The sequence below is a fragment of the Symphodus melops genome (assembly GCF_947650265.1).
Source record: "Symphodus melops genome assembly, chromosome: 13".
NCBI lineage: Eukaryota > Metazoa > Chordata > Actinopteri > Labriformes > Labridae > Symphodus > Symphodus melops.
Window position 1 is genome coordinate 15,213,682 of NC_136703.1, and position 18,193 is coordinate 15,231,874.

The 18,193-nt window shown below is 40.9% G+C and overlaps 1 protein-coding gene across 2 annotated transcripts; it reads right to left on the bottom strand.

The window, feature by feature from the left end:
* Window positions 1-2,202: 2,202 nt before the first annotated feature.
* Window positions 2,203-17,792, bottom strand: tead3a (TEA domain family member 3 a). 2 transcript variants are annotated; one of them, XM_079359955.1, is made up of 13 exons: window positions 17,525-17,792; window positions 13,560-13,804; window positions 8,232-8,296; window positions 7,999-8,061; window positions 6,486-6,497; window positions 5,940-6,050; window positions 5,800-5,843; window positions 5,642-5,703; window positions 5,435-5,568; window positions 5,181-5,351; window positions 4,919-5,059; window positions 4,646-4,798; window positions 2,203-4,518 (listed from the first exon to the last, which is right to left on the bottom strand). In XM_079359955.1, exons 2-13 carry the CDS (start codon window positions 13,705-13,707, stop codon window positions 4,405-4,407), a joined length of 1,218 nt encoding a protein of 405 aa, XP_079216081.1. In that variant the 5' UTR covers window positions 13,708-13,804; window positions 17,525-17,792; the 3' UTR covers window positions 2,203-4,404. The 2 variants fall into 2 exon arrangements, with proteins under 2 accessions (XP_079216081.1, XP_079216082.1); XM_079359956.1 differs by lacking the exon at window positions 6,486-6,497 and having other exon boundaries at window positions 17,525-17,791.
* Window positions 17,793-18,193: the final 401 nt, after the last annotated feature.

An 18,193-nucleotide genomic window follows, 5' to 3' on the forward strand; every position in this document is an offset into this window, starting at 1 on the left:
AAAGGTTCTTATAAGTCAAGTCCAGGGGACAGAAAAATAGCACCAAAAAAAAAAATAAAAACAAAAAAAAGAAGGAAAATCGGGTCGAAAAATCAGAGGGGAAAGTAGAGTGATAAATTAGGATAAAAACAAATACAGCAAGAAGTTGGAGATCATACAAGTTTGTCCTTTCTGCATAACCGGATTTTTTTGGCTTAGTTTCTGCAGGTGACATTTTCCCACCACACCCTTTGCCCGAACATCAAACTAACACACGTGTGTAATGTGCATGTGAAGTGTGTGCGTTCACTGCATCTTAAGTCAACGCGTGCGTGTGTTAAACTCACCCAGATGACTACATCTTGAAGACTATGAGTTTCTGTTTGATAAAAACAAATGAAAGGTTGCTTGAGTCACATTTCACTACATAAATTAAAAAAGTGTCAGAAACTGAAAAGTGAGATGCAGTCATGAGCAACCTATTAAATACATTTGCTGTTTTTGTACTGATGTGATGTTGGCAATCTATCATTGTAAGTGCCACACCCAGCACAAGGGCTTTGTGTACGTGTTCACAACTTGCAATTTTGGAAGCATGGTGTTGGTGAACAGAGTTTCCGGAAAGACACACTTAGACTTTTGTCTAAGAGTGAAGGTATCTCTTTACCTTGACAAAGTTACAAGCAAAGTAATATCCAATGGTTCTTAAAAGCTGGAAAAAGTGTTAAAAGTTGTTTTGAGTGTTAAAAAAAGACCCCTCCAAAAATCAAGCAGAAGGCACAGAGAACAAACATTGTAAGCAATATTAGAACTTAGAGAAAGTGTGTGAAGTCACACATCAGTAAAAGCTCTCTTATTGTTTACACCTTGCCGTGTGCCTTGGATGGCTGCCAAAACATTTCCCACACAACAACATATCTCATGTTATTAAAAGATCAAGAAGTCTGATTGGGAGTTTCCAGTAGTACTTGCCCACAATGTACAGTACAGTGTATGGGTACTTCATTGAAGGAATGTGATTGGATATTAAAGTAGTGGAAGGCAAACACTTCATGCAATCTGGTTGATAAATGTAAACCTTTGCCCAATATGCAACAATATAGGGTATGTAGAGTGTATACTGTAGTAGAGGTTAACACTTGCTTAGACCAGAATTTTAACAACAATGTACCGCCTACTGTACATCAGTAACTTATTCCAAACTCAACGACTTATCAATAGATCTGGGTACCGTAATTATATAGCGAGTGCTTTTATGACTACACAGGATGGTGTGTAGTATTGTAACACTATGGTATGTGTGAGTGACTGGTAAAGAAGCATACTGATTGGCCGCACGTGTTATGTATGAAAAGAAGGGCAGAGCTTAAACATGACAGCTCTTTGGACGTCACACTTCAGACTCAGATATCCACTTTAACTGTAAAACTGAGGTGACAGCACCACCTAGCAGGTGATATGAGAACGGCAGACTATCAGCCAAGTGTGCATGACTTCGGTCCAACATGAAAAGTTAATACAACTGATGAGTGGATATACTGTAACTCTGTGGAAAGATGACCCACTGGAGTGTCATTACTGAGAGTAAACGGGCAGTTAAACGGAAAAATTAAGGTGCACTATGTAGATTTGGACTTAATACACAGACTTTATTCAAAAGCAAAAAAGTTTCCCCAGAACACTGGAGATAAGAAAGCTATCAGGAGAGTCACAGTTTGACTTGTGTTCACTCCTCCGCACATTTCCACGCAGCACTTTATCTTTAGTGTTCCAGGGAGATAATTTTCCTCTGAGGACAGTTTGTGTGTAGAGTTATGAACATATACCACAGAATCTATACACTTCTCCAACTTTAACATTTAGTGCACCTTTAAGTCATTTCTTTCTGCTGGGTGGGACACAGCAAAACTTCATCTGTTAAAATCCTATCAGGACTAGAGTTTTATATTAATAGTAGAGCTATAGTGAAAATGTCAAAATATCTTTACTGATAAATTGGTCAAGTGTTGCTTCCTCTACACCAAACCCACAACAAAAGCTTTTACTAGATCAAAGTCATGACAGTCTTTGTGCCAACTTATTCTTTATACATTTTACATCATTTTAAATTGGATATCCTCCAATGTCTGGGAAAATATGGTTTTAAGTCGTTCTTTTTTAGACCTTCTCTTCTCTTTGTGCAGCTGTCAAAGTGTTATTATGAAACGTGTAAAGGCTCCATGATTCTGCAAACACCATGTGATTTTATTGGTACAGCATAAAGGCACAGATTTAATCCACTGAGTATACTTGACCAAAGGAGTGATCCATCCAGGATACAAAGACAAAAAAAAGAAAAAAAGAATACAAATCTCGTCAGACCACACAGTGAATATTATTTAAATTCTACCAGCTGGTGCTTGGTTTACATCAATCATTGTCACCTTCTACATGGTTTAACATAATCCTGCCAGAAGAAGGTGTAATAGTCGCATAAAATGTTCTATAAAAAAACAAAACACTGGCAGACACGTGTATCAGTATGCACAATCATTAAAAAGAACAATAGAGAGAGAGAAAAAAAAAAAGAGTAAGCTGGATAATTTGCTAGTGTTATCAGGCGAAGAAAATCTCCCCCAGTGCACTGTGGGCGACTGTAGTGTAATCCGTACCATACATTATTTAGCATGACTAAAAACACTATCATGTGTGACATTTAGAGTAACACTTCTAGCTGTGGTGGAAATACAAAACAATTGTCAATCTTTACAAAAACAAATCCATTTAACTTGTTTTGGCTTATAAACAGTACCATCACAAGTGTAGTGTACACATCCTATACATCAGTGCTCCAAAGGTTAAGGCTTTATGAGCCGAAGAAGCACATTCTTATCCCAGCTCACGTGGAGGTAGAAATACTGCAGCAAGCCCACACAGTATTAACAGTATTGTGTTGATGAACAGTAAAGATCATTCAATATGCTACTGAGACTCGAGTGTAAACTAACTCTGGCTGTGGACCATTTTGTTTCTAAATACAAGTGAGCCGAATTAATAAACACCTCCTTGAGATTTGGATCTTTCCCGCCACGCTCTGTACCACTGAAATCCTTTTAAACAGAAAATGAACTCAAATAATGGTTCTTTTTTTTTTTTTTTTTTTTTTTACACTTTGATGCAGTGTATTAAAACATAAATACGGCTTTAACGTCTTTACATGTAGTGCATTGCGTTCCCTAAAGAGGCACACTTGTATTTTCTGTCAGGCTGAGAGGAGAGCAGCTGGATATGGTGATACCACAGTAAGCAGTGAAAGAGGATACACCCTTAGAGGCTCATTCAATTCATACCCAACAGAGACGCTACAAACTGTAGAAGAGTCATCGTGGCAGAGTTACATTAACACTGATTGATTTGTTTGCCAACCTATCTTCAAACTCGTCTCACATTAGTCACACCTATGATGAATGCATACGTTTGTAAAAACATAACTTTTCTTTTTGTTGTTGTAAACGGCTACATTGCCATTATAAATGATGGAAGTGGACTCATTCACTTGAATTCATTCAATTGAGCCCTTCTGCTGGTTTACTACTTTCCATTTGTCGTTGAATTCGGTTTGATCTCTCTCTCTCTCTCTCACGCCACACATCTGGAGTACCATTGCGAACTTCAACAAGACGTTGAGCCCCTCGGGTAGAGGTCTTTGTCTGTTCAAAGTGTCAGGCTAAAATACTACAGGGGGACACAGCATTTCTCGTGCAAGTCTTAAAGACTCTGAAGACAATCTGTCAAAGACAATGGAATCAACTGAGTCAGCCATCCCTTTCTGAAACAATTTATCGGAGATATTAACTGAACTTCATCAACACCTCTCAACCTGCTGTGTATGTTTAAAAATATAAATCACATGCTGTTAGTCCAATTGACAGAGTAACAGCATTAATACACCTGTTAGTGCTGTTTATATGTCTTTACTTGAAGAATATGTCCAAGACATAAACATATTCAGAAGTGCCTCTGTTTCAGGTTTCTGATCTAACCAAATATGGCAATTTATATGAAACAGGTCGCACCCTGTGATTATTTAAGGCCATTTTTAAAGGCTAATTTAATGTGAAGTGAACAGGCTTGAAGCACTGTGTAGCAGCTGACATGCTGCCCCTGTGGACGCTGAGACTGTGTGAGCCACAGCAATAATACAAGATCTACGTAGAACATGTTAAAATGTTCAAGTCATGGGTGGGTTTGAAAATAGTGATGGAAACGCATACACTTCCAATAAGGTGTGACTACAGTGTGACTGTTGGTCTATGAAAACAAATGTGTGTTTATAGTAGAAACGTAAGGATTCTGTGTGTTTGAGCTTAAAATAGTGTTCATGCTGTAAAAAAAAAAAAAAAAAAAAAAAGTTTGGGAGAGTCTCTGCATGCACGTCAAGTGCTGCTAGTCGTTAACTAGTCGGTACACATGGTACTGTGCTCCGTGTTCACTAGTGGACACTTCAAAGACGAAGGCGATGCACAGTAGAGTCTCCTGAGTTTCTCTGTTAGACACCACCTAGCAAGAGGCAGGAAAAAAAAACACATCAGGAAATAAGGTTTCAAAAACTAAATCATATAAAAAGACAACAGTCAACAAACAGAAATGTGGGAAATTATAAAAGTGCTTGGAAGTGCACACGTACCTGTAGGATGGTGAAATTCTCCAGTACACTGTTCATCATGTAATTCTCAGGCAGGTGTTTAAGTTTGTGGATGAAGTTGATCATGTATTCACACATGGGGGAGCGATGGATGCGGAACATGTACTTTCCTCCCTCCAAATGTGCATATTCAGTCTGTAAACGGGGTGAACCAATACGACATGACCATCAAAATGTAACCATGGGAACAAAATACAGCGTCAAACCTTTTTATGCTGTACCTTTAAAAAAAATAAAATAAAAAAAAATTCTTACCTCAACCTTCTCTACCACCTGTTTGCCAAAGGAGCAGACCTTTGTCGAGACACTTATGGTGATGTTTTCAGTTCCACTGTACTGGCTGCTCACTCCGTAGAACACGCCAGAACCTTCCTCAACGTCACTACTCAGGTCGGCCTAAAACAAAGACACGAGGATTGAAAAAAAATAAAAGGTTAATAATGAGGTAGCCAGTAGCAAAGACAGATAAACTCCACGTATTGCAAAAAATCCCAATCAACGAGAGAACACAGCTCACCCAGAACTTCACGAGGAAGAAAGCGTTGTGTGGCCCTTTCTCATACAGCTCCTTCAGGCCTCCTTTTTTCTCAGAGAACTTGTCATAAATCTGTCTCACATCTATGGACTCCAACACGGGGTCGTTGTAGCCTGGATTCGATGGGCCGATGTGTACGAAAAGGTGTTTATACTGTGAAGAGGAAGGGAAAAAAGTGAAAACAGCGCGTGAAAACGTTTCATGTCAAATTCTTCGAGACGTCTCCGTTTCTTTACCGTTTCCCTCTCTCTCTGTTTCTCCATAAAAGCTGAGAACTCAAGCAGTCGGAGTTTTGCAGAAGCAATGGTTCTGTCTTGCCATACAGGCACCGATATCGCTGCAGGGCGAGGGGGAGGTACGGTCTCGTAACCTGCCAAACATTTAACACGTAATTAATAAAGCATAGCCAATGAAAGACGCTCAAAATGTGTGTTCAGACATACTGATAGGTGCGGGGACTGGGGCTGGTATTGTAGTGAACGGCGGCTGTGCGAAGGGCTTGATGCTGTAAATAGGAAGAGTAGGAGCCAATAATGAGCAACTTTACTAGTTGAGGCATACGACTTCAATTTAAAATCAACATAAAAGCAGTGCTACTTACTCCTGAGAATGTCCAGGCTGTCCTGGCAAAGGGCCGGGCCAAAACTAGGAAAAAGGAAAACAGATCCAGATCGTTTTAGTCAGACATCGACTTGTCTCACAGGGAAGAAACAAACAGGTGTGTGTGTGTGTGTGTCTCACTCTAACTGGTGGAGGGAACGGAGTCTGGGTTTTCATCACACTAGCAGACACAATCTGAGCGGATGAGAGGTTGGCTACTGTCTGCAGAGCCTTGTCTTTGGATACCTGGTCCTGATAAGACAGAGAAGTTCACCATGAAAAAATAAAATAAAATATATATATATACTGTATATATATATATAGTAAAATGTAGGTTAATATTTGAGAGTCAGCCAACCTCCAGGGCCAGTTTAGACAGCAAGCCAGCCAACATATTATACAGTATTTCAGCATGATGCAGTGACTACGAGGGAAGACAGCATAGAGGGCAAAGCAGATACAGGGGGATGCCAAAGCAGGAGGCACACCAAGCTAGCAGGCTAACAGAGCTAACAAGAGCCATCACCAGTATTCAACTAAAGCCACTATAAATACATATATGTGTAAAAAGAGCAGGGTTGTTCAAGTCTGGCAGTGAAACTGCATTGTGGAATAGCAGTAATGTGATGCCAACCACAAAGCACAAAGCCTGAAGCAGAAAACTGTAGTTGATTAACCAAAACTTACCAAGTTCATGGCCTATGGCAGAGAAGACACATTATTAATTACCGTCAAAACATTCAAAAATGAAAGCAGGACAATGATTCACTGTGAGGGTAATGAGGGAAAACACTTGGGTTACTGTGTGAAGTGACTACATCCTGAAACTACGATCACAGCTACAGTCTGTGATTCGACGCTTCTCCAGACTAGATTCTGGCCTGGAAACGTGACGAAGCTGCACTGTGTAAATGCAGTGTCAAGAGAAGCTTCTGTCTTTGACATTTAAAACAAAAAAAAAAAAAAAAAGATGTCAGAAGGAAACTGTATTACAAGGCACTGTATAACCACATGAAAACACAGTCAACAGAAAAGATATAAAGGACTGAGGGGAAGTGTCTTCGAGCAAGAACGTCGAAAACAGAAACGATAAAAAAAAAAGAAAAAAAAAAAAGAGAAAAGGCTGAAATTGTCCTTATGTTCGAGGAGGGGCACATTCAATTATCCTGTTAAGTGTGTGTATGCATGCATTCATATCAACGACTACAGCCACATAGTACATGCTTGTTACAGCGTGCAACTGTCTGTCCAAAGCCACATGCCTCTTGAACCTCCTGTAAATGTAAACAATGATTGCTCAATGCATGCCAACGTTAGTAAACACATCCCAAAGACCAATCCTCTCCAGCTCATGCTGCTTGTGTCAGACCCAAACTAACTTCTGGTTTTTCCTTCACAGCATCTTCTGATGAAGGGATGTAAGCATGCTAAAGAAACACTGTGAGTAAACGAGGAGACAATATCTTTGACCTGCTACATTACATTGTAACCATCAGGTTTGATACAATCATATATTATTTAATAAAAACACACTTCTTTTTTTTTTTTTTTTTTTACTGCCTCATCATACTTAAAGATGAGATCAGAATCGTTGTTGCTTCATCTTGTTGTCTTTTCATCTACCTCTGTCCCTCTCTGAGCAGTCAGCACAGACGCTGATCCACTTCTTCGTGTGCGTCTGTTCTACGCTCATGCCTCTTAAAAGACGTGTTTCCAAACTGCGGTTACCTGGTGTCTGCGTGCAGTGGAATTGGATGGTTTGTTTAATGTTTGTTAAGAGTGTTACAGCCCTGCTCTATGTGTGAAGTGCTCTGAGGTCACTTAGTCGTTTTTTAGATCGTACAACCAAACATTTATTCAATGACTAAGACACAAGGTCAACAGTACAGCCAACCGTCATGCATTATCTCACAGACCTTAGAATAACACATTCATCACGTCTGGTGTTTAAAGTGATCAAAATACTGGGGCCGCATGCAGAGCGAAGCAGCTAGCATTGTATAGCAAAGTACATCAGCACATGTACCTTGAGCTTAGACTGAATGTCACGTGACTTTCTCTTGGCCAAAACTTGCAGGTGACTAGAGACCTGACGAAAGACAGGATGAAGGAGAGAGGATGGGAGGAAAAAGGGATAGGAAAGGAAAAGGAGAGGGGACGTGACTAGAAAGAAGGGAGCGATAACGGAGTGGTCACCCACCTTGATGCTCGTCTGGTATTCTCGTACCCTCTTACGTGCCAGAACCTGAATGTGACTAGACACCTATCGGGCCAAAGTCATCCCATGAAGAAAAAATGAAAAAAACATACATTCACAGAACTATTGTTGATCAATAATAGACTACGGTCATTCAAAATAACAAAGTGAATGTGAGTGAGCAAATCCTTTCACTTAAAAATCGTGTAGTATTCAAGCACGTCATTCATACGCACCTGTTTCCGCGTACGCGTCTTCCCTGTTCTTAGCTTGATGTAGCGTGCTATCAGCTCATTCCGACCTGAGATCGAGAAAGTAACAGATTAAAACCGAGCAGCACAGTGAAGAGATTTTGATTCAGTGACAATGTCGGTCGCTGCCATTTCTGTGACATCCTCGTGCTCTAGATAGAAAAGGATCGTGGGGGAAAAAAAAATTTGAGCAAAATAATTAATGTTGATAATCAGATTTATTTTTAATTCGATCCATTCTGCCCATTAACATTTGTGGAAAAAAAGTGAGGTTGTTTTAAATGGGCTCTATAGAATAGATGTTGACTGGACTTATTTATCGATGACTCCACACTCCAACTCTTGAGGCAATCAGTGATGTTATACTTAAGTGTTTAAATCTGGAGCAATTGTAAACAAATTCATGGTTGCAAATATCTTTTTGATCATGAATGTAGCTTAGCTTTAAACACACTGTTAACTAGTGTTGTAGTGCTTAAAGTCCATCTTGGTATCATCTTGGAATCAAAGCCTTTTTACTCGGTCTCAGACTGGGCGGACTCCGGATTTTAAATCAAAACAGGACAAAAGCACAACTGACTGACTGAAGCTATTTTTAGACGCCATTACTGTGATTAGAAGGAAACATCTTTCTAAGAGAACAAATAACTTCAATCCATTAATCATCGGATTTTTTTATCTCCTCTTTACAGGCGCAACTCTCCCGGTGGTCCAAGTGAATGACACGCCCCCCCCCTGCACACAAGATGAGGATTTATCAGTGATACTTCTGGTCTTGTGTCTCAGTCTTAATTCTCCCCCTGCCTTGGTCTTGACTCGGTCACGACCCCCTGAATGTTTTGGTCTCGTCTCAGTCACTCTGGTCTTGGTCAGTGTGGTCTTGACTACATCTCCATTGTTACCAAAAAACAAAAAAACAAAAACAAAGAAACTGTCAAATATCATGACGACAGCCAGCTCTTCAGGAAAAATAAATAAAAATAAAAAAAACAAACAAACTGACAACGATACTTGAAGTTGAATAAATAAATGTCCCTGCTTTGGCGTTTCTTTCGTAGCCTGGTTCTGAAGTGAATGTAGCGTTACTTTAAATAAAACCCAAACAGACTGATTTGATTATATGATATTCATTACAGCCTCAGTGTTAGACACAAAATGTGAACTTCAAACACCATACATCAAAAAGGGACGCGCATCAGATGACGGCAAATAGTTAAATCAGGAAAAGACACTGGGCATATCTTACACATTATTTCACAATGGATACATCTGACATATTTACCTGTGTGAAGGAAGGTTTTAACTTCAATGCCATGTTTATATCCAGAATTTAACATTTCACAGGTAAAATCAAACATTACATGGATGAAATAAAAGTAGACTTTATTTAAAGGGATACTATGGTCGTTTGCATCAAGCTTTGTATCATCAGAAACCTGGTAGTATTTTACAGTGGTCGTGTATCCCACCCTCAGTTTCCCCCCTTGTCTAAAAAGGAACACATTACAAGATCATCTGGAGGATATTGTGCCCGATTCCCCGCTTCCAACCAAAGTCAGTAAAGGCCCAATGATGTGACGCTTCTAAAGATTATTCTGGGGTGTGAGGTGTGTTAAGACTGACTTTACTCCCCCCGATCTCCTCGGGAGATAATGCTGTCGTATGGAGGAGAACACTGAGGACGGCCGGTCACGCACACTTCTGATTGTCACGTGGAGCGGAACAGTAGCCAATCGGGAAGCGATGCAAACAACAAACACAGCCATGGCAACGACAGCAAACGTAAATCACAAGTTTAGGTTACAGACGTTTACAAGGTATCCTGTAACAAACAATCAAGACAAGGAAAGGAGTTGGACCCAAATTGTTACGGCGGAGGACGGAGCAGGTAGCCAACAGGCTGCCCCATCGAGCTTGACGATCATAACGCAACACCATCAGCGACAGTCGTAACGCTAGTTGTTGGTGAATTCATGCGTTAGCGCGTGCTGCGTTGGGTTGGTCATCTCGTTGCGCGAAACACAATAAACGAAGTAACAGCTAAATCTGTGTTTTATTTGAATCTTCGGAATTATAAGTCATAAGACACCTGGCATGGTTGTGAGTATTTTTTTCAGGATTATCGAGGATCTCTACCGGTCAGAAGCAGGTTTTGGTTGTGCTGAAATGACCAATCGCAACTTTTTATAAGCAGAGGTGTGGATATGTGCGGATAGTAAAAATCATTTAAGTGCATTTAAAATGGATCCAATATGAAGGTTTAATGTAACACTTACAGTGGAGATATGAGAGTGTACGAATGATCCCTGTATGAGTAAAGTTTGCTGTGTCTCTATGATATTGTTATGAAGGAAAGTCAGACTTCATTGAGAGCCATTGTTGGATGCTACATCCCCACAGTCATCTTAAGTTAATAGACTTCTAAAGTGTGCTCACTATAGACTGCTTGGTCAGCACTATGTTTCTGCAGCTGGTGACCAGTTTGTTTGCAACAGTTACTTGTGATCATTTATATACATTTGATAACATCATCGTCACCATCGTTCTTTGTTTCTGGGAAGTGGTGTGATTCGGCAGGGGCTTAGGTCACATCAGGCTGAGTCACATTGGCTCTTTGGATTTACCAGAACACAGAATTCCCCAAAATCAGCAGAAGCAGCTGAGTCAGACCCAGCAGTCTTCTCCAATTCCCAAAACAGGACACGTGTGCTTTCCTGCAGTCCAACGGCCAACCGCTTTGCTGGTTAGAAGTCAACCCAGGTCCCATTAGCTGTGCATGATATAGTCTGTGACAACAGAACAAAAGGCAACACCCCCCCCCCCCCCCCTCCTTACTATGAGACAGTTTTTGGGAAATGTTGAAAAGAGAGAGACAGAGCTGGACAATTTTAAAAAGAAAAACATCAACTCTTTAGCAGTCTAAAATAATGACTACATATTATTAACACTACCCTCCAATATAATCATTCAAATAGACAGCTTTTTTTTTTCTATGCGTCACCTCTTGAGTGCAAGAGCGAGTGAGCTGATCATCCTTATTTGGGAACACAAGCTTGGCACCATCCAGGGTGACATCATGGCGTATGACTGAGAGCAAAGAGACTGGAGCGTCAGCGATGTCGACCTGTTGTAGCAGCAGATGTAAAATGTGGATTGTGGGATTTTACTTTGAGTTCAAACTCAATCGATATGAAGTCTTAGCAGCTGTACTGGGAATGCACCACAGCAGTTTATTTTAACTGCTCGACTTTGATATCCATATTTATTCAAATGAGCCCCTCTCAGACATAACACTGAAATCCATAAATGAATAAATCTGAGCAAAATAAATTTTTCACTTGAGAAGGGATTTGTATTTGGTGGTTTAAAAAGGTAAATTGTGCAATCTGCCAATGTACAGTAAAGTCACAATTCTGTAGTATAACCTCCAAAAACATTCACACCATTTATTTCAATTAAAGATTACTGATAGAGTTTGAACTCGACTCAGCTTTTGTAGTCTATGTGATTCAGTGTGTTAGGGACTTTTTTTGCCCCCTTTACAATTTTTTTTAATGAGCCGTAACTTAAAGGCAGGGTTGGTAAATTTCCAAAGCTAGCATGATTTTTAAAGTAGCATTCGCCTTAAAAGCCACGCCCCCTCACTTACATGCACGAGCGCGGCCGCTCCGGAAACGCACCTCAGCTCATCACTTGCATTGTGAAGAAACTACGCCGTCTCGTGTCTCATTCAGCGGGAAGTAAAAACTAAACTTGATCTAAATACACGTTTAAAAAAAACCAAAAAACAACTATTTTTACTACTCACAACAGTCAACGACGATCAACTTAGTCATCTGTGCTTTGAGTGTGGGCTGATGCTCGTTTGGTTCTTAACATTTGTACCCCATAGACATTGGTCAAAGGTTTTTAAGGCTTCCAGCTGCTCCAGGGAACAGATTTTCTTTGTTACTTTTTCAGAGCACATGTATTATTCATTTCTGTCAGGACCTAAACACAATTTCAACCAACGTTTTTAAAAGTGTAACTGGAGAAAATGACCTACCCTGCCTTGAAACTGATTTTAGTGTACTTGTTTTTAAACACTGTGTTATGAGGTCATGGAAACAACCCTTCAAAAAGAAAATAATGAAAAATTATTCTCAAAGTATTATGAGGCCCAAGAAGGCTTCTTAAAGGGGGAGATTTTAACACTATTACTGTAACATAATATTATTGAGAAATAAAGATTACATGCTTAAATCCGAGTCCTGATACGAATGTTTACAGCAGTTGGATTACCCTGGTTTAATGAGAAGCATTGAGGCTGTTCAACACAGCCGGTCTCACCTCCACAAAAGGAGAGAGAGAAGAAAGAAAGAAAGAAAAAAAAAAGAAAAAAGAAAAAAAAAAGCCTCAATGATAAAACAAACTTTCCCTCTCTGTTGCGTCGGACCATATTTCCTGTATCCCCCCCCCCCAACACGCACTCACACAGGCATGACACTGCTGCGAGCAGGAATGCCAGCTCACTCGCCAGGAAAAAAATGTCAGGAATGTTGGAAGGCAGCCAAAAGACGTGAACAAGGTGAAACGAGACGGGTCAACAAGCATCAAAGCTGTGCGCGCAGGCTGCATCTTTGAGCAGATAATGACGAAAGGGGGACAAATGCGTCTGCGGTGAAGTCCATGACGCCGATGGACAGGAAGTGGATTGGTGCTTCGGGAGAATCAAACGAAGGAACAGCTTCACGCGCTCACCTCAACCTGACCTGAAATATCTCACTGCGCTGTCCTTTGCACCGGCTGACCTTGTGACCTCACAGCTTCACAAAAAAAAAAAAAGGCCCTCTCGTATAATGCAAGCAAATCAGCTGGACACAAAGAGGTCCTCACAAGACTGATCAATAACTCACCAGGCTCCAAAGTCTGCTTTGAAAGGAGGTACAGAAGCTTCACTTCTATGTCCCTGTGTTAAAGTGAGGCCTGAGGGGATTTGGGAGTTTTTGACATGAAGTGTCGCTGCGATGCTTGTAGACAAGACTCAGGACGAAGAGAAGTTTAACAATTATAATTTAAAAAGTAAACTGAATCAATTATCCACAACTGAAATGAAATATACCGTGTTTCTGTATTTGTTGTTAACAATGGGAAGTATCTCAGCGTACTGTCGATTACATCCCGATGCTGCTGGAATGACTGCTATGTGTAAGTATTCAAAAGAGAGCCAGTTCCTGTGTTCGATTATCATACGAGAAATATCCTCATGGGGGGGAAATGTTGGACAGGATGCATGAAAAAAATCCTTGTGTTTGGGACAGAATTCTTCCTCACCGTACATCTTCCCCTCGTCTGAAAGTATGATCTTCCTCCTGCCGCACGGAGGATAGATGGCCAGAGCTTCTTGAAAGCTCTGCTCAATGTCTGGACTCCACACTCCCTCGGGGTCCCCGTCCAATCCGCGGTCCGCTCCGTCCCCCATCCCTTCCCCGTCGCCACTGTCCTCCTGCGCCCCATCAGGGCTGCCGCGGCAACTCCACTCCGAAGCAATGATGACGGCTCCTCGCCACAAACGCAACCTGGAATGCACAGGACGAGACCACGTTAGGGAAATCTCCACACCCCCCCCCTTGGTGAAAGAGCTTTAAGGAAGAGAAACGGGATGATGATCAGGATAGAGCTGTGCATGTTGGACTAAAGGCCCTGAAGATCGAAAGCAACACAAATCCAAATGTTAGACTTAAGTTGCATTTAAAAATTGCTTTGACTTCTTCCTGCTACTTGTCGTACACAAATCATTAATCATCAAGGTAACATCGACTCAAAGCCAGGCTTGGCCTGAACTCAGCTTTTCTTCCACATTATAAACGCATTAAGCCGAAATGTGCACCGCAACATGGAGGCAGATAGGAGTATTTGTTGTTTTTTTTAAGGCCGATTCATTTAGACAGAAAGGCGCCTCAATCAGCGGTGTTTAAGACAGAAATGCAGCAGTCTTGTGAGCTGCTAAAGAATCGTACATTAGAGCGACAATCGAACAACGCTTGTATCGCCGTGTGCAATACAAGAAAAGAGCCCGACGAAAATTATTCAGAGCTAAACCACGTTTGTTTTTTTTAACCTTGTAATGATGGTCTGATTTGAGTTCTCCAAATCACTATCAAAGAGTCTCTGTTTATATAGTCACTCAGTTACATTGTATAGCTCAGGCTGTGTGTAATTATCAAGCAAAAAATACAATTATAAAAGATTGTAAAAATAGCATTCATAACTCATGATAAACTCTTAGATGAGGGTCAGATTTTGCAGAAACAAGAACAGATTGTTGAATTTCCCCTCACATGTATGTACCGGTACCGGAACGCAAGACCCAATGTGTGTGTGTGTGTGTGTGTGTGTCTTTTATTTATGACACCCAACAACAGGAAACACAAATCCGGCACATTACGGAGGAGGCGCTGGATCGAGACTAACTCTGAGGCTGCAGAGGAAGGTGACAGATTTCTTCAACTCAAGCCGTCTCCACACTTCAGCGAGAGCGGGATCAGATTCATCTCAAGTTGTTTTCGGTTTCCTCTGGTGCAGGATGTATTTATAGCCAAAAGTATTCAGGGTTAAAGACCCGACAAGAAAGATGTCAAAACATTAAGAGCTTGTAAATCTATAACTGATCAAGGTCACTAAAGAAACTACCAGCTGGTTTTGCCGTTTGGCTTACACTGGGGCATGAGAGATGTTTTCAGACAGCTGACGACGGTCAGTCATGTTGAGAGCGGTTAGTAACTCCCTCATGTTGATCATCTAAGAGAAACTAGTTAAAACACTAAACTTGAGCCATATGAAGTTCCCAGAAGCCTGCCGGTTTTTTTCCCCCCTGAATGAGGAAATTACAAATTCTTTTGTTATTGTTGAGGATGCTCCAAGTCTCCTCAAACACAGACGCACACACACATAGACACACATGCACGCAACATATAAAGCCTGCCTGGAGTGTAATGTTTTCCAGAGTGTGGCTAACATGGCCCCAGCCACAGAGAAACCACAGAGGATCAGTGTGGTCGCCCAGCTTCCCCTGCTGTGGTGGGCTTATTGGACAAACTCTGAGCGGGGCCTTCCCACCACTCTCGATCTCTGCTGACGGTGCGGTTGCCATAGTGACTAGACAGACCCTAGTGAGATGGTTAGGAAAGAGCAAAGCCTAAAAGAACATTTTTGATAATTCAAGTGAGTTTTTCATATTTTGTACAAATGTCATGAACTTCAACCCTTCGCGTTTCATCGTAGGTCCCGGAGACAAACTCGGCCTTTGACTAGTTAAGAAACACAAAGTTTATACACTTCAAAACTTGTTATTGGAATTTTAGAACAACGTATTAAGTTGTTTTTGTTTATCAGCTTATTTTGACTATTGTGCCTTTATTTGACAGACAGGACATTGGGTAGAGTTGAAAACCCAGGAGAGAGAGAGAGAGGAATAACATACAGGAGAGCAGCGGCAGGTTGGATTCAAACCACGGCTGCTTGTTTTGAGGTCTACAGCCTCTGTACGTTGGCCGTGCAAACAACCACTTGGCCACAGGCGCACCTGTCTTGGGCACTACTGAGCCAAACATGGGTAATACTACTAAATACTAAATCCCAGAGGTTCCAACCCAGAAGGTACATTAAAGGAGTTCTGTGTTCGCTGTAGAGTGAATAAAGCGAACAAACCTGTTTTAGACAACAATGCGACAACCATTTACAGCACTTCAACTGAGCTGCAAAGACTAGTTAGCATTTTTTTTTAGCCAGAACTAGAACTAGCTGTTCCCTTCCTGTGGCAGGAAGGACTGGAAGTGGAAAGGTCTGCTAAGTATCAGGGGGGATTGAATTTATCACGGCCTCAGTATACAGTTTATTACCATAACGTCAATAGAGAAGTTTTGATTGTTTTTGTTTCAGTATTGGACATGTTACTGAAAACTAGTAACCAGTTACAGTTACTGAGATAATAAAAGTAACTACTTAGCCGGGTAACTTGAGTGGTACTTGTTGTTGCTTCAACCGTCATATTAAGGTTCAGTGTTGCTGTGACAAGATGAAGGCATTTAACCAAACATCTCGAAAGGCAGCAGACTCAACCATTGATATGAAGCATGTGGCCGACAACATGCCGGTGACCTAAAACCATGTATGTATACTTAGAGATTGTAATGTTCTATTGAATTGAGTCTGTGATAAATAAAAATAATAATAATACCTGTATTATTTTGGTTTGCACTGGGTTAAAATCAACCACATCATATTGAGCTGTGAATTATATTTTACCCACCATGAACAGCTTGAGCTACTCAGCCACTGTGATCACAGCTTTGTGATTTCCCATAGTGGTGATGCAAAGTCAGAGCATTATGCAGAGCAGGCAGGGAGTTTCAATTTTAGCTCCCAGAGGCCTTCAGGTCAGGTGTTTAGTGCAGCCAGGAGCCATTGGAGCGTTGAGCTAAATAAAGCTATGAGCTCAGCAAACACATGCACATTACAGGCTCCCCTCCTGCTTAAAACGGGACAGGCATTATAATTAAAAAAGGCAAGATTTCAACACAGTACTTCTCTTTCTACATACAGATGCAGATGCAGCCTTGCGTTTTGAAGCACTTGTTTCTACTGTATCCTAAAATGTCCCTCCATATATCAAATCGATCGTTCACTCAGCGAAGTTTTGCCACAGACGAAACGAAAGTGTTATCTGTCTTCTGTTCAACCAGTAAGACGAGTCTTTCACACTTTCACGGGGAGAAGAAAAAAAATGAATCCCATCTGCTAGCATGAAACGCAAAGAGGGAAAATCTCCTTCATCTGTTGTTGCACTTTTGTCAGCTGGGAAGTTAGCAATCTTTACCATCGTCCAAAAGTGGAAAGAAACTTGTTTTTAACTATGCCATGTGGTTGTTAGATCGCCGTACAAACACTTCCAAGTTGTATGGGTAATGTTTTTAACTTTCTTTATTTCCGTGAGTGAGCAGACGAGCCACTGATAACACACTGTAGCTGGCAATGCTAGGTTAGCTTGTGTGCTAATAATACCCCAACAAAATCCAAACTAAGGCGACACACACGCAGAAAGAAGTAGAAGTGGTTACAACAGAAGGTGAAGTATGTTCATAAGAAGAACCCACAACTAAATACACGAAGTCCTGAATCGGCGAGCATCCGCGGGAAAATGCAAAATATGTCAAATATCCCAAAAACTTCCAAGCACACACGAAGCAGCTGTGTAAAAGTTGCAGCACACAACAAAGAAGTCCGAGGAGCGCACTCACCTTACAATGGATCAGCCACGCGCTCCCCTCCTTATACTTTAAGTTTCCACTGCAGCTTTACTTTCTCTATAGTAGGTATTTACTCGACCTTAAAAACAATAGTGTTTGACAGAAAGAAAAAAAAAGGCGGAATGCCAAGTATGAGAGTTTGGTATGAAATCAACGCGCGGAGGAAAACTCACAGAGGCGTGGCGTCGGAACACGCGCACACGCAAAACTTTGGTGGGTCCTAAACACAAACTCCTCCCCCCCTACACCAGACTGCTTGGTTAAGAAAAGTGGGAGGGTTAATATTTATTTGTTAATACAGCTCAGATGGATGGATTCTGCTCCTGCAACATGTGATCTAATGATAGATAAGTGTCACCTTCACAAAATTAGGATACATTTGTCTTGAGGGCCAAAAAGTTTTTGCTGCTTGAATCGCAGTTGTTGTTTTTTTATATTTTAAATAATGTTGTAAGGAACTTTTTGTATTATCACCTCTTCAAAAAATAATGTAAATACACAATAACTATTTGCTAATAGTAACTATTTTTTGGGGGAACATATATAATAAATATAGAATATAATATAAGGCTTTGTAGATCTTCCTGCTAACATGAAAGAGAAAAACAACAAAATATGCCATTTGAATTAGGCCTAGATCCATCTATCTATCTGAAAGTA